Here is a 12123-nt window from a genome sequence, read left to right as displayed (position 1 = left end):
GCTTGGAGTAACCTGGGATAGCACAAGGTGTCCCAGCCCATGGCAGGAGGAGGAATGGAATGGGCTTTAAGGTCCCTTCCAGGCCAGCCCAGTCTGGGATTCTGTAATTCTATGGAATTCTTGGATTCTCCACAAATTATCCCATTTCGAGGGGCTTGAACAGAATGTCCACCCAAAACCCAAATGTCATTCCAAGTGGCCCCTCTGAGGACGCCCCACCTACATTGGGTTGTTGCATTGGCGCGTGCGGAAGCGAACCCCAGTTCCACAGGTCCGTGAGCAGGAGCCAAACTTGGTCCAGGCTCCCCAGTGTCCATCCTGCTTCAGCTGGTTGGTGTTCTTCCACATGCAGTGACCCTTGTAGCACCACTGAGGGAATTGGGGCAGCAAACAGGTGAGAACAGACACAATCCCCAAATCAAATGTATAAGCATTGGACAGCAATATTTTGCTGCTGCCTGGGGCACATTCAGATTGTACAAGTGGCTCTCCTGTATTTCATAATAAAAGGAATTTGCTACAAAAACCCAGGTATCTGAGTAAAATTTCATAATTGAAAATGGATCGGCAGCAGGACACCCACTAATAGGGATATTAAAGGGAAAAATCAGGCACTAATCCTCAGTCTACACAAACATTTGCCACAGGGTGTCTGGACAGTGAGTTCTGAGCAGCCATCCCACAGTAACAGCATCATCTGCTTCCCTGAATTCCTAAAGGCACTTGATGGAAACTTTGCAGATGAGACCAGAAAACCTAACAAAGAGGCCACAGAACAGGTTGCACCTCAGCTGGCATCTCTATGTCCAAAATGTGCTGGAGAAAACCTTGTACAGCTCCCAGAATATCCCAGTGGGAAAGCACAGCTTTCCCCATGGTCTCGCCTCACCCCAGTAATGCCAGGCAATTCCCCGCTCCCCTCTGTGCCCTTCAGCCCAAAGGGAGGAAACTGTTGGTTTTTCCCCAAGACAAACAGAGTGCCAGACTCACTTTTCCTGGGGCACACTCGGTGCCATCGAGGGGAGGCCCTTTCTTGGTCTTGCAGAAGTAGGGGTTATCGGGGTGGCTGCACCACAGCTGCTTGCATGGATCGAAGGTTCGGAACTGAAAAACACAGAGAGACCAAATGCAGAACATGAGATGGCTTGTACTTTTTGGATAATAGTCTTGTATTTTGTTTATAATTTATTTGTATCTGTTATTTTATTTATACTTTTTGGATAAGGATCCAACCCACTCCGTAGATTCCATCTCACACACCCCAATGAGCCTGGCATCTTCAGGGCAGTGATTATTCCTTGCATCCCCCAGCCCTGGGCTAGTGAAAAGAGGAAAGAAGACACCCAGAAGTGGGACAAAAGGAAGATTTTTTTTTTCCTTTTCTTTCTTGGAATTGCTCTCACTAGTGTGTGCCACATGGACCATGCTGCCACTCATTTTCCCATTGCTCTGCAGGACCCAAAGGACTGAGTTTCCCCCCCTCTGCTCTTTACAGATCTCTAAATTCTGCATTAACTGCTCTCCAATGATTATGGCACTGCAGCTCTCCCACCAGGCCCCACGCCCTCGCCGTGTCTGGACGTACAGCTGTGCACATCCTGTAGCCCACACCAAAGTCGAAGCGGCACTGCTCATCCATGGAATAGTTGATGCCTGGCAGCTCAGGAAGCTTGGGCCAGTCATGCTCAAAGGGGTCATCGAGAAGACAGTCATAAGAGCTATGGAAAAAGACACAGAAAAAAATACTGTGAGAAGATGTATACTCTTAATTCCTGCCCTATCCCTGGAACTGTCCAAGGCCAGGCTGGTGGCACCTGCTTGGAGCAACCTGGTCTAGTTCTTGCTCATGGCAGGGGCTTTGGAATGAGATGAGCTTTAAGGTCCCTTCCAACCCAAACAGATCTGGGATTCTGTGACAATCTGAGGCCTATTCCAAATCCCACTGGAGTTAGAGGGGTCTTTCCACAGACTTTTCACCCTGAGTGGATGGGCTATGGACTGTGTGAGGACACAGCCTTCATGGGTCAGAGCTCTTCTAAAAGAGCTTTGAAGGAAAAGAGGGTCTGAAAAACGAGGGATCAGAGCCTGGCTGCACCAGGGAGGCCTTACTGGATGTATCTCCTGAGCTCCTGGCCACTGCAGCGGGACCAGTGGTAGCGGTGGAAGGCGGCCTGCACCAAGGGGGCCATGACACTGCCCATCGCCGTCTCGTCCCCACATCTGTTCCCTTGCCCATCGTGCTCCATGCCCAGCCTGCAACAAAGAACTCCCCTCAGAGCTACTGCAAAAACAACTGTAAGGAAACAGCTCTGGAACAGGTACCAAATCTGACCCACCACCAGCACAGCCAGTTGAGGTGAAGGCAGTGAAGGACACTCCTGCTGCCACTGCCTGGACCTCCCAGGTCCCTTCCTGACCTTTCCCTCACCCCAGAGAAAACAAGTTCACCCTTCTTCCTCTTCATTCCTTCCCTCACTTGTCTCTCCCTCCCTTCAACCACTACTGCATTCCCAGGGGATTGGAAATAAAATCAGGAGAGCTTCCACAGAGCCATCAAATCCAACACCCTTGGAGCAAGCAGGAAGTGCAGCACAGCATTTTGGTGTGATCTGATGGTAAAAGTGGTACTTACACATGCCCAGTCTCATGAGCAACAACAAAGGCTGATGAAAATCCGTCCTCGTGGTTGAGGGTGCAGCTCCGGACCGGGTGGCACATGCCCGTCACAGGAGCATACCCTACAGAGAGACATCAGGGCTGAGTCTTGTGCTCAGCACTTGGATTTTAAATGAGAACCCCCAGAAAACTTCCTCAGGAAAAGCTAACATTGCTCTAAGGCCAGGGCAGCCTGCCTGGCTCCTCATCCTGAGCGGTGCCTGCTCTGACACATGCCAAACTTTGGGAGTTCCTGCCCACTGTCATTAGTTCCCTGAGGCCAAAGGATGGATGCAGGTCTCAGAGTGGCTGGGATGTCAATATATGGAAATCTGGGCTGAAAGATGCAATAAAATAAAGGGAGTGGAATGCCACGTGCGTTGAGGTTCCCAGTGATCCCTGCACATACAGGAGTTTGAAGAGAGCTAAGAAGTATTTATTTACAACTCTCAAGAAAGAAAATCAATCTGTGGTTGGATATAAATGGCAAGGATTCATGGCAAGGTCTCCTTGCTTTTGAAACCACTTGCAGAATGAATAAGGCAGGGAGGTCACAATGCAATTCCCAATTTTTCCTCTTTTCTGGCAGATGCCAGCCAAGAAACACCGAGCCCAGAGCTCTGCTCTGGGTCAGCTGCATTACCTTGCATACCAGCGGGCCCAAAATCTTGCCTGGTTAAGAAGATGGCATGGTCGTGGTGCTCGGCATGGCTGGGGTCTGGCTTCTGCTGCTGATAGGCCCAGCGGCACACATTCTCCAGGCTGCGCGAGGGGTTCCCCCTTTCGATCAGGCTGATGGACTGAGAGAGCCACACCTTACACCCCGCTGCTCCCAGGGGCAGCCTGTTCAGCAGGGTCTGCATTTTCTGCCCGGGGCAGGAGCGGGGAGAAGCAGCTCGCTCACCTTGGCGTACCCCAACATGATCATTCGGACCAGCACGACGTTGATGTGAACGCCCAGGGACTCATCATGGTAAATTTCATTCACCTGAGGGGAAAAAGAGGAAATACTAAAAAGGAAGAAAAACCCACTGATGATACCAAGGGAACTTCCAAGGCCACAGAGATGTTTTTTCAAGTGCCTGTACCACTACAGTCCTCAGAAGAGGATTCAAATCTCAGATCATTTGCTCAGCGGAAAGTGTAGATTCACTTCCTGTCATCACATACCCCCTCTTCACATGGAACTTTGGGAAGCACATGTCAAGCCTCCTCTCATGTTTTATGGATCAGAGCTCAAAGAAAAGGGGATTGGGGAAAAGACTTCAAGTACAATCACAGAATCCCAGACTGTTTTGGGCTGGAAGGCATCTTAAAGCTCATCTCGTTCCACCCCTCTGCCATGGCCAGGAACCCCTTCCACTAGACCAGGTTGCTCCAAGCTTTGTCCAGCCTGGCCTGGAGCACTTCCAGTGCTTCTTGTTTTGAAGAGTATTTTTTTAGGAGCAACTTATACTGCTGCCCTGCTTTTTCGAGATCTGTTAGAAATCTGTGGTCACTTCTGTACTAAAAAGAGGCTTTGTGGAAGGGAAGTTAGAAAAACAGAATTATGCAGATGGGCCAAAAGTTGTCCTTCTTGAGGCCCTTCCCTGTGTCTGGGAAGGTGAGAAATGTCCTGGCACCAGGGTGTGAAACATCTGCAGGTCCTCAATGAAGCTCCTCATTCCCCTAAAAACAAAATAAATATTATATTATGGGCAACTGGTGAGAAATAAACACCCCTGTTCAGAGGTTCATGGGTTTGAGCAGGAGTTAGAGGGTTGTTTTATTTTTCAGTCAGGCTAAACAGAACTTCCCCTCAGGGAAAAAGGTCACTGGGAACTGTCCAGACTGTGGGCCCTGGCACAAGGATTTCAGCCCATGGTTTAAACCTGAAATCCCTGAGGCTGAGAGCAGAGTCACCAGGGCAGTGGGACAGAGAATGAGCACAGAGCTCAGGCTGCCTGTCCTGTGAAGCAATCATCCTAAAGGTCAGGTATTCCTCTCTTATTTTCTCCTCATCAATGAAAGAGCATTGCTCCCACAAAGAGCTGGGCCAGGATAAGTGTTCACAACTTCCCTTGTGCCAGTAGACAACAGGGGAGCTTTCTAGGCACTGGAATGACTTCCCTTGAGATGAAACGGACCCTGGAGTTGACCTTAAATTTCAAGTCTCCAAGATTTCCCTATAGCCCCCATTTTATCCCATTCTCTGGATGGCTCTGGGCAGGAGGGTGGCAGCCCCAGCAGATGGAGCCGCAGGCATGTGAAAAACCTGGAAGTGGTCTGGGCCATGGATCAGCCCTGCTGCTCACTGAAAAGGTTTCAAAACCCTAAGGACAATATTCTGCAGTAATGTGTAATGGAGATTTAATGTTGATGTTCCACAGTGTATGTGGGAAAAAAGGAGATGATTCTCTGAGTGATGTTCTGAAAAACGTCATATTGGTTGGGTTAAATTCCATACAGGAATCATTTTTTTCCTCCTAGATTCTAAGTTCTCAAATTTAGAAGCTCTGAAAACCCAAGGAATAATTTTTAAATTATTCCAGGAATAAAAGAGTGTAAAATAGATAACAATCATTCCTACAGCCATAAAATCATTATTAATGGGAATCATTGTGGGAATAATTAGTCCCTCATCCTCATCCCTAAGAGACTGTTTTCATTTCCTGTACAACCTTATGCTGCCACAGTATCTAAGACAGATCTACTGGCATTACCAGAAGGTCTACTCTGTCAGAGAGCCATTGAGGGTTTAGAACTCCTTTTCCTCTAGATATTTATGCTTTAATCAGTTTTTCTCCAGAACTGTGTTGTGAGAGAAGCTCAGAATTACTAGAAATGGATTAAGTTTACTTTTTTCCCCTTACTATTTTTCAACTATTTCCTCATTATTGGAAATACCCTCGGAATGTGCCCTAGGAAGGAAACTACTGCGAAAAAGATGAATCAAAGGAACATCTTAAAACCAGAAAACCTTCTCCAGTAGCAGTCAGAACGATCCCATTGTTGTTTTTCCCAAACCTGGCACTCCGACAAGAGCTCCCACCAGCTCCCAAAGGATACTCACGATGTTCATGAGGGTCAGGAGGTAGTTTTGGACATGCTCCTTGCCGTGGAATCGGACCACAGAGTCGTCCACCCCCAGCAGCACCTCGATGTTGTGGTCGCTGTCCCCGGCGTGGCGGCGGCGCCGCAGGCTCTCGTGCAGCTGCTGCTCCACGCGGCCGTGCAGGGAGCTCAGCGCCCCGAGGCCAGCCAGGAGGGGCTCTGCAAAGACACACTGCCATCAGTGCAGCCAGAACTCCTGCCCCATCCCTGCAAGTGCTCGAGGAAGGGCTGCATGGGGCTTGGAGGAACCTGCTCTAGTGGAAGGTGTCCCTGCCCCTGGCAGGGGGTTGAAAACGGGTGGTCTTTAAGGTCTCTTCCAACCCAACCCATTCTGTGATTCCACTATATGGCCAATGGAATTCCAGCTCCATTTTGGAAAGCATCCTCCCACAAACCATCCTCGCCTGCAGAGTCACCGCTTCTCCGGATAAGATACATCAGGAACCCTGAAAATTTATTCTTGTGGTGTAGGGCTGGGAGAAATCACCAGAAAACCAAGTGAAAAAATTCATTCAACCACATGGGTCAGTAAATGTCCATGGTTCTTATTCCACACACAAAATCCAAAGCTGTTACTTCCACTTTGGACAGTAAAACAAAACATTGCCAGGGATTTTTGACAGGTAAAATGTCACAGCTGCAGGATACTTGGCTCCTCCCAAATCCATACCAGTACTCCAGCAATGAACATCAGTGAGGAACATCTCGTGGTGCACACAGTGAGCTGCGTGCTACGGTTCCTGTGTCCCTGTGACAGTCAGGAGCACCCCTGTTCCCCCACTCTTCCCAAAAACATACATGGAGCTCCCTGCCCCACAAACCCAGCTAGAGCAAGCAGCATGCAGTGGATGGAGAGGAGAGAACACTCCTGCTTTGCACTCATGATGTACCAGGGCACTTTCCCCTACAACAGCAAACTTCCAGCCCTTCTCCTCTGGCTGGAATTCATGAATGCCACGGCTGTAAGTCCACAAACCAGCCCTTCCTGTGTCTTCAGGCACTCTCAAGTATGTCAACCCCAGGGCAGCACAACAGTGGGAAAATCATACACCCACTCCAATTCCAAAAACCGCTCCAGCTGGCACAGCTGCCAAGCACAGCATCCAAGGGAAACCCAGCTGGAACACTGTCACATTGTGGTGCCCACGGTGCCAACTTCCCATAGCTTGCAGTGCCCAGCCCACAAAACACCGTGTCACGTGAGGGGTTTATCTGTTCTGCGCTCTGTTTTCCATAATGCAGCACTTCAGAGCAAGCAGCCAGGCTCCATCCCAGCTTACAGGTACTGCCCACTTAACAGAACATGTGGGATCCAAGTCCATAGGGCCCAACGGCTCCCCCAGCACTGCCAAAGCACCACTAAACCATGTCCCCAAGTGTCACATCAACACAGCTTTTAATTCCCTCTAGGGATGGAAAACCCATTGCTGCCCTGGGCAGCCTGTGTCAGGGCCAGACAATGCTTTCTGCAAGAAATTTTCCCTCATGTCCAACCTAAACCTTTCCTGGCACATCTTGAGGCATCTCCTCTTGTCTGATCACTTGTTACTTGGGAGAAAGATAACACATGGGGCAACAGTGAAGAAACACACAGAACCAGTCTGGCTGGTTGGGGATTTGAGCTAGACAGACTAATCCATCCTAATCTCATTCTGGGATTAGCTGGTTTGTTACTTCTTCCTTTTTAATTTGCTAGTCACCTGCACCACTTACATCCCAACCTTACCTGTAGGAGCAGAGCAGGCCATGCTCCTGTGCCATGAGAAATGGCTATTCTGGGTTACAGCAGGTGTTTGTCCTGGAGTGTGACTTTAAAATAATGGAACTACAGCTCTTTCTCTGCTATTGAATAAAGCTGAGATCTGCCCAAATCCCATTTCATCAACACTGTTATCAACCAACCCTGCTAAACCCTCCTAAACCAACCCTTCTGTGCACTTAAAGAGAACCCTCAGCATCACTCACATGGGAGATTCTTATCATCTTATTTTATATTGTAAAATACATGGGCTGAACTCTGTGCTAGTGAGAGAACCATTCCTTAAATATGTAAGTATATACACTTTACATCCATCCATCCATCCATCCATCCATCCATCCATCCATCCATCCATCCATCCATCCATCCATCATGTTCCTCCCATATGTTCACTAGCTCCATTGCCTAATTTAGCCTTTTTCTGAATAAAGCAAGGAAAAGTACCTAGCGAAGATCCACACTTTCACTAATTCAAAACGAAACTAATGAGAAATCAGTGTGGAACCCACTGAGATCAATCTAAGTCCCTTTCCAAAGAGTGTTTTAATGTACAAAATGTCCCCAGGGACAGACATGTTCTGCAGCTACTAAAAAATTCTGTTCTGCTATTCCCAAAGTAAGGAAACTAGGCCAGTCCATGCCATCACCGCCTCCTGAGCCTTATTTTGAAGCGTGCCTTTTGAAAAAGCAGCGAAGAGAAAAAGAATAATTTTGTTCAAACACACATTCCAGGCAGTTCCAACATAACTCCCAGTGACTTCCACACAAAGTGTGCACATTGCTGTGGTGCTGCTGGTACTGCCTGACTGGGAGGGGTCAGCAAGAGAAAGCACCCAGGTCAGCAGGGTGAAGACACGATGACAGGATGTTCTCATTAGGGATGGGCTGCGACTCGTGTGCTCTGATTTATTAGGTCCTTAAAAACAAAACCCTGGCAAGTTACACATTCCCCCTTATCTTTTCTTGAAGAATTGCCTGAAATTGCCTTTTCCTCCAGAAGTGTCAAATGACTTTTGACCACCACCACAACAGCTCTGTGGCATGAAAAGAATGCGTCCTGTCCTAAAGTCCCTGTCCCACACCTCCTTCCCATGTGGAGCACTGACACTGGAACCTGCAGTCCTGACTCCATGATTTGGATCCTTAATGCTGTCACTGTCTCTGTAGGAGAGTTTGTTGTTTGCTTAACTGCTGCCAAAACTTCTGCTTGTTTGTTTTTGGGGGCTGAGGGACGAGTTTGTCTCTGCAGCAACCCCAATTGAGCCAGCTGGCCATAAAAATACACATATTTACTTGATGTTTCCCTGTATGTCCAAGGCTATGTCCATGAAGTGCTTCCAGAAGCCACTGCAGAGTGTCTCTCTGGGATATTTCACAATAAATAAATATTATCTATGAACTTTTGATAACACAAAGCCAGCCAGCTCTGCCACTGCAGAAACACAGTGCAGTTACACAAAAGAGAACACTGGATTCAACATTTCCCTCAGGGCAGGTGGGAGAAACCACTTAAACATTTGCAAAAAAACAAACCAGAAAAGCTCAGAACAGCCTGCAGGTCAGTCAGGTTACAAAAAACCCTTCTGACCATCGAGTCCCACTGTTCACCCACCACCCTGATGTGGTCCATCACATGAGGATGGAAGAGCTGCTGCACCTGTGAGCCTTGGCATGTGGCAGAGAAGGCTTGGTGCTGGTGTCACCTCTCATAAAGGTGTCTTGGTGTCAGAGGAGGTGTTAGCAGAAGACAAAGACACTGAAGAATTTCCTAATGGAAATAAAAATGCCAGCAACCAGGTTCAGCCACAGGTCCACTTTCACAACAGCTTCATCACATTAAGGAATGAAGGAAAGGGAGAGAAGAAGTTCTTGTGACTTCACACACAGACCTCCTGAGATGACTAAGCTTGGAGAATTACCTCTGTTTATGTTCCCCTCCAGTGGGACCTCTGCAGTGACAGTGACTGGCAGAATGACAAACAAACAGGGATTAAAGGAAGGTCTGAATCCCCAGGCTGCAGGATTAGTCACGAAATGCATGAACTCCATGGGCCACAAACACAGACCCCACCTCACTCTGTTCTGACACTTAAAAGAGCAAAGGAAACATCCTGGAGTCTCGACTGCCTCCACGACATATGTGCTTCTCTGGTACCTGAGCAGCTCCAGCTGCAGGGTGATTCTGGGAAGGATGGAAGATTTCCTGCACTCTATTCCTTGTGCTGACATCACAGGAAGGCTCTTCCCTTCCACACACCATCAGCAAAAACAGCTCCTAGCCCTCATTTGCACCAGGGCTCGATGCCAGACCCACACTGAGGGAGCCACGTAGAAATGCATAATCCTCTGTGTATTTGAACTACGCTTAGAGCCAACTCAGGATAAATTTTTCCAATAGAAAAGGCTGGAATTTTACCCTGTAATTTTCTTGTCATCACTTCCCTCCCTGGCATGAAGCTTTCTAGGACTGCAAGGTTATCCTTACCTGGCAGCAAACACACACAGAACAAAGCCAGAACTGAAGGAAACTATAATTAACCAGGCCTGAATTTAGGTCAACTATTAACTGTTCTTTTTCCATCCCATGACCAGAAACAAACAGCAAAGAGGAATGCCAGCCTGTTCCAGAGTTCTCAGTGCTGGAGGACACGCCTGACACACTCCCTGGACAGCCTGCAACAGCTCTGCACTCACCTGATTTGTGGTGAAAGTGCTTTTGGATCCATGGAAATTTAGTAGGGGTGGAACTGTTGCTGTGAGGCTCAAACATACAATCAAAAGAAGAGGAGTAAAGCTCAGGATCAAACTGAACTTGTCTGGAATAAAGATATTGCCCTCTAATAATCCAAAGCTGAGGGAGGGCACAGGACAAGCAGAAGAGAAGCCACAGAGGCTGCTCCCTGCACAGCCCCTTGCCTGGCCACCACTAATAGCAGATCATAGCCCCAGGCTGGCTTAACTCGGCCTCGGGACTTGCCCGGCCTTGCCCTGCCTCATCTGCTCTGCACCTTATTTTTAGCTGGGCTTTAGCCCTAACAGCCAACTCAGCCAACAGGTAGTTATCCTGGAACTACTAACCATGTCTCCTGGAATTCCTGCTTTCCCAGGAGCAAGACATTCCCCCATTCCTCATTTCTTTAATTAATTGTCTCTCTCTACACATATATAGCAAGAATTGCATCATAATTTTATTTTGGAGGTACAGGTGATTTTGTGGTTAGTTTTGTTTGTGGAATTTTTTTAAGAACAGGTTAAAAATATATATTTACTACATGCCATTATTTAAAAAACTTAATTATGGGTAGAGCTGGAGTCTGGCTTTGACCCTGAATTTTGAAGTATGAAAATGTATTAAAAACAGTCTCTTGACAATCCCAGGTCTTTTACCAAGACATTATTACAAGGTGTCACTCTTCCTTCACTTTAGCAACTTACACATGTAGCTCAGAGACTTTAATAGCAGTAAACTGAATTTTTCTCTTTAATCCCAGGAGAACATTCTGTTGGGTAAAGGCCAGGACTTTTTTGGACATTTGAGGAAGACTTGAGCATTTGGGTCTGGCATTTTAGGAGACCTGAGCGACACCTTCTGCTGGTGCTTACACAGAAACAGATGACATGGAGAGGCCTGCAGGTCACATACTGGACAGAATAAACCAAGCAAAGCTATCCCTTTTTCACTTTACACCACATCAAGTTCTTTGATTCAATATCAATGGTGCCCTTCAAACATAGCTGCAATAAAAGATGAAAAATAAAAAGAAAAAGAAGCCCCAGTTTGCAAAATCATCATCTGTATCAATGTCCAAAAATATGGAAAAAGCATCTGTAGAGGCTCTGAAATTTGGTTTGCAGATGAGAAAAAGTAAGTCAGCAACAATGAGCAGCCAGGCCCACTGCTGAGGAGCACACCTGGGGTACCTGGGTTGCTGGAACCAAGCCCAGTTTGGGTATGGGAGGGCTTGATTTTACAGCTCAGAGTGGCCAGGCTTTACTCCCAAAGTTTCCAGCTCTGAAGAGCATTGAATCCATGACTTTCCAGTCAGACACTCACCCAGGAACACGAGAGAGCTCTGCATTAGCAACCTTAAAAGCACTCATGCCTTCATGTACCATTACATCAACCCAAAAATCACTTTTACTTCACAAAGGAGTGCTCTAAAAGCATCCTTGGATTCCTAACTGGAATAATGCACTGTAAAAGGACAGAGCAATCCAGAAAGGGGGGTATCCACTACATTCTGAAAGCACAGGTTGCATTCATAATTTATCTGCTAATTCAGAACTTATTCAGAACAAATGCCGGATGGCCTGAGCTGTCTGCCTTTTTGGGCAGCTCCCCTGAGATCCCAACAGGCTTCACAGGTATTCCAGGGTCTAAACTCTTTAAGCAGGTATTTTCAGCACCACAGCACTACTGTGAGCTTCCAGAGCTGGAGGAAGTTGCATTGGCAGAGATGCAGTCCCCCCAGTGCTCATGAACGAAGTCATTATCTCTCACTCCTTACTCCTTGGCATCTGACCCAGCTTCTGCCAGCTGGCTGAAAGCACAGCAGGAGCCAAGCTTCCTATTTCACAGACCCATGGAATGGTTTGGCTTGGAAGGGAGCTTGAAG

General features: G+C 47.6%; 1 protein-coding gene across 1 annotated transcript in view; it reads right to left on the bottom strand.

Annotated features, from left to right (window-relative positions):
* Positions 1–12123, bottom strand: part of ADAMTS3 (ADAM metallopeptidase with thrombospondin type 1 motif 3) — a 55992-nt gene that overhangs the window by 9266 nt on the left and 34603 nt on the right. Inside the window, exons 5-12 of the mRNA XM_058803553.1 lie at positions 5708–5907; positions 3560–3643; positions 3299–3455; positions 2633–2738; positions 2110–2253; positions 1586–1718; positions 991–1104; positions 224–369 (exon numbers count right to left, since the gene is read on the bottom strand). Of these exons, the coding sequence (XP_058659536.1) occupies positions 224–369; positions 991–1104; positions 1586–1718; positions 2110–2253; positions 2633–2738; positions 3299–3455; positions 3560–3643; positions 5708–5907 (1084 nt within the window). The remainder of the gene's footprint in view (positions 1–223; positions 370–990; positions 1105–1585; positions 1719–2109; positions 2254–2632; positions 2739–3298; positions 3456–3559; positions 3644–5707; positions 5908–12123) is intronic.

The sequence above is a fragment of the Ammospiza caudacuta genome, chromosome 4, assembly GCF_027887145.1.
Source record: "Ammospiza caudacuta isolate bAmmCau1 chromosome 4, bAmmCau1.pri, whole genome shotgun sequence".
Lineage (NCBI taxonomy): Eukaryota > Metazoa > Chordata > Aves > Passeriformes > Passerellidae > Ammospiza > Ammospiza caudacuta.
The sequence above is the reverse complement of the archived record's forward strand: the minus strand, read 5'-3'. Positions and strand labels throughout refer to the sequence as shown.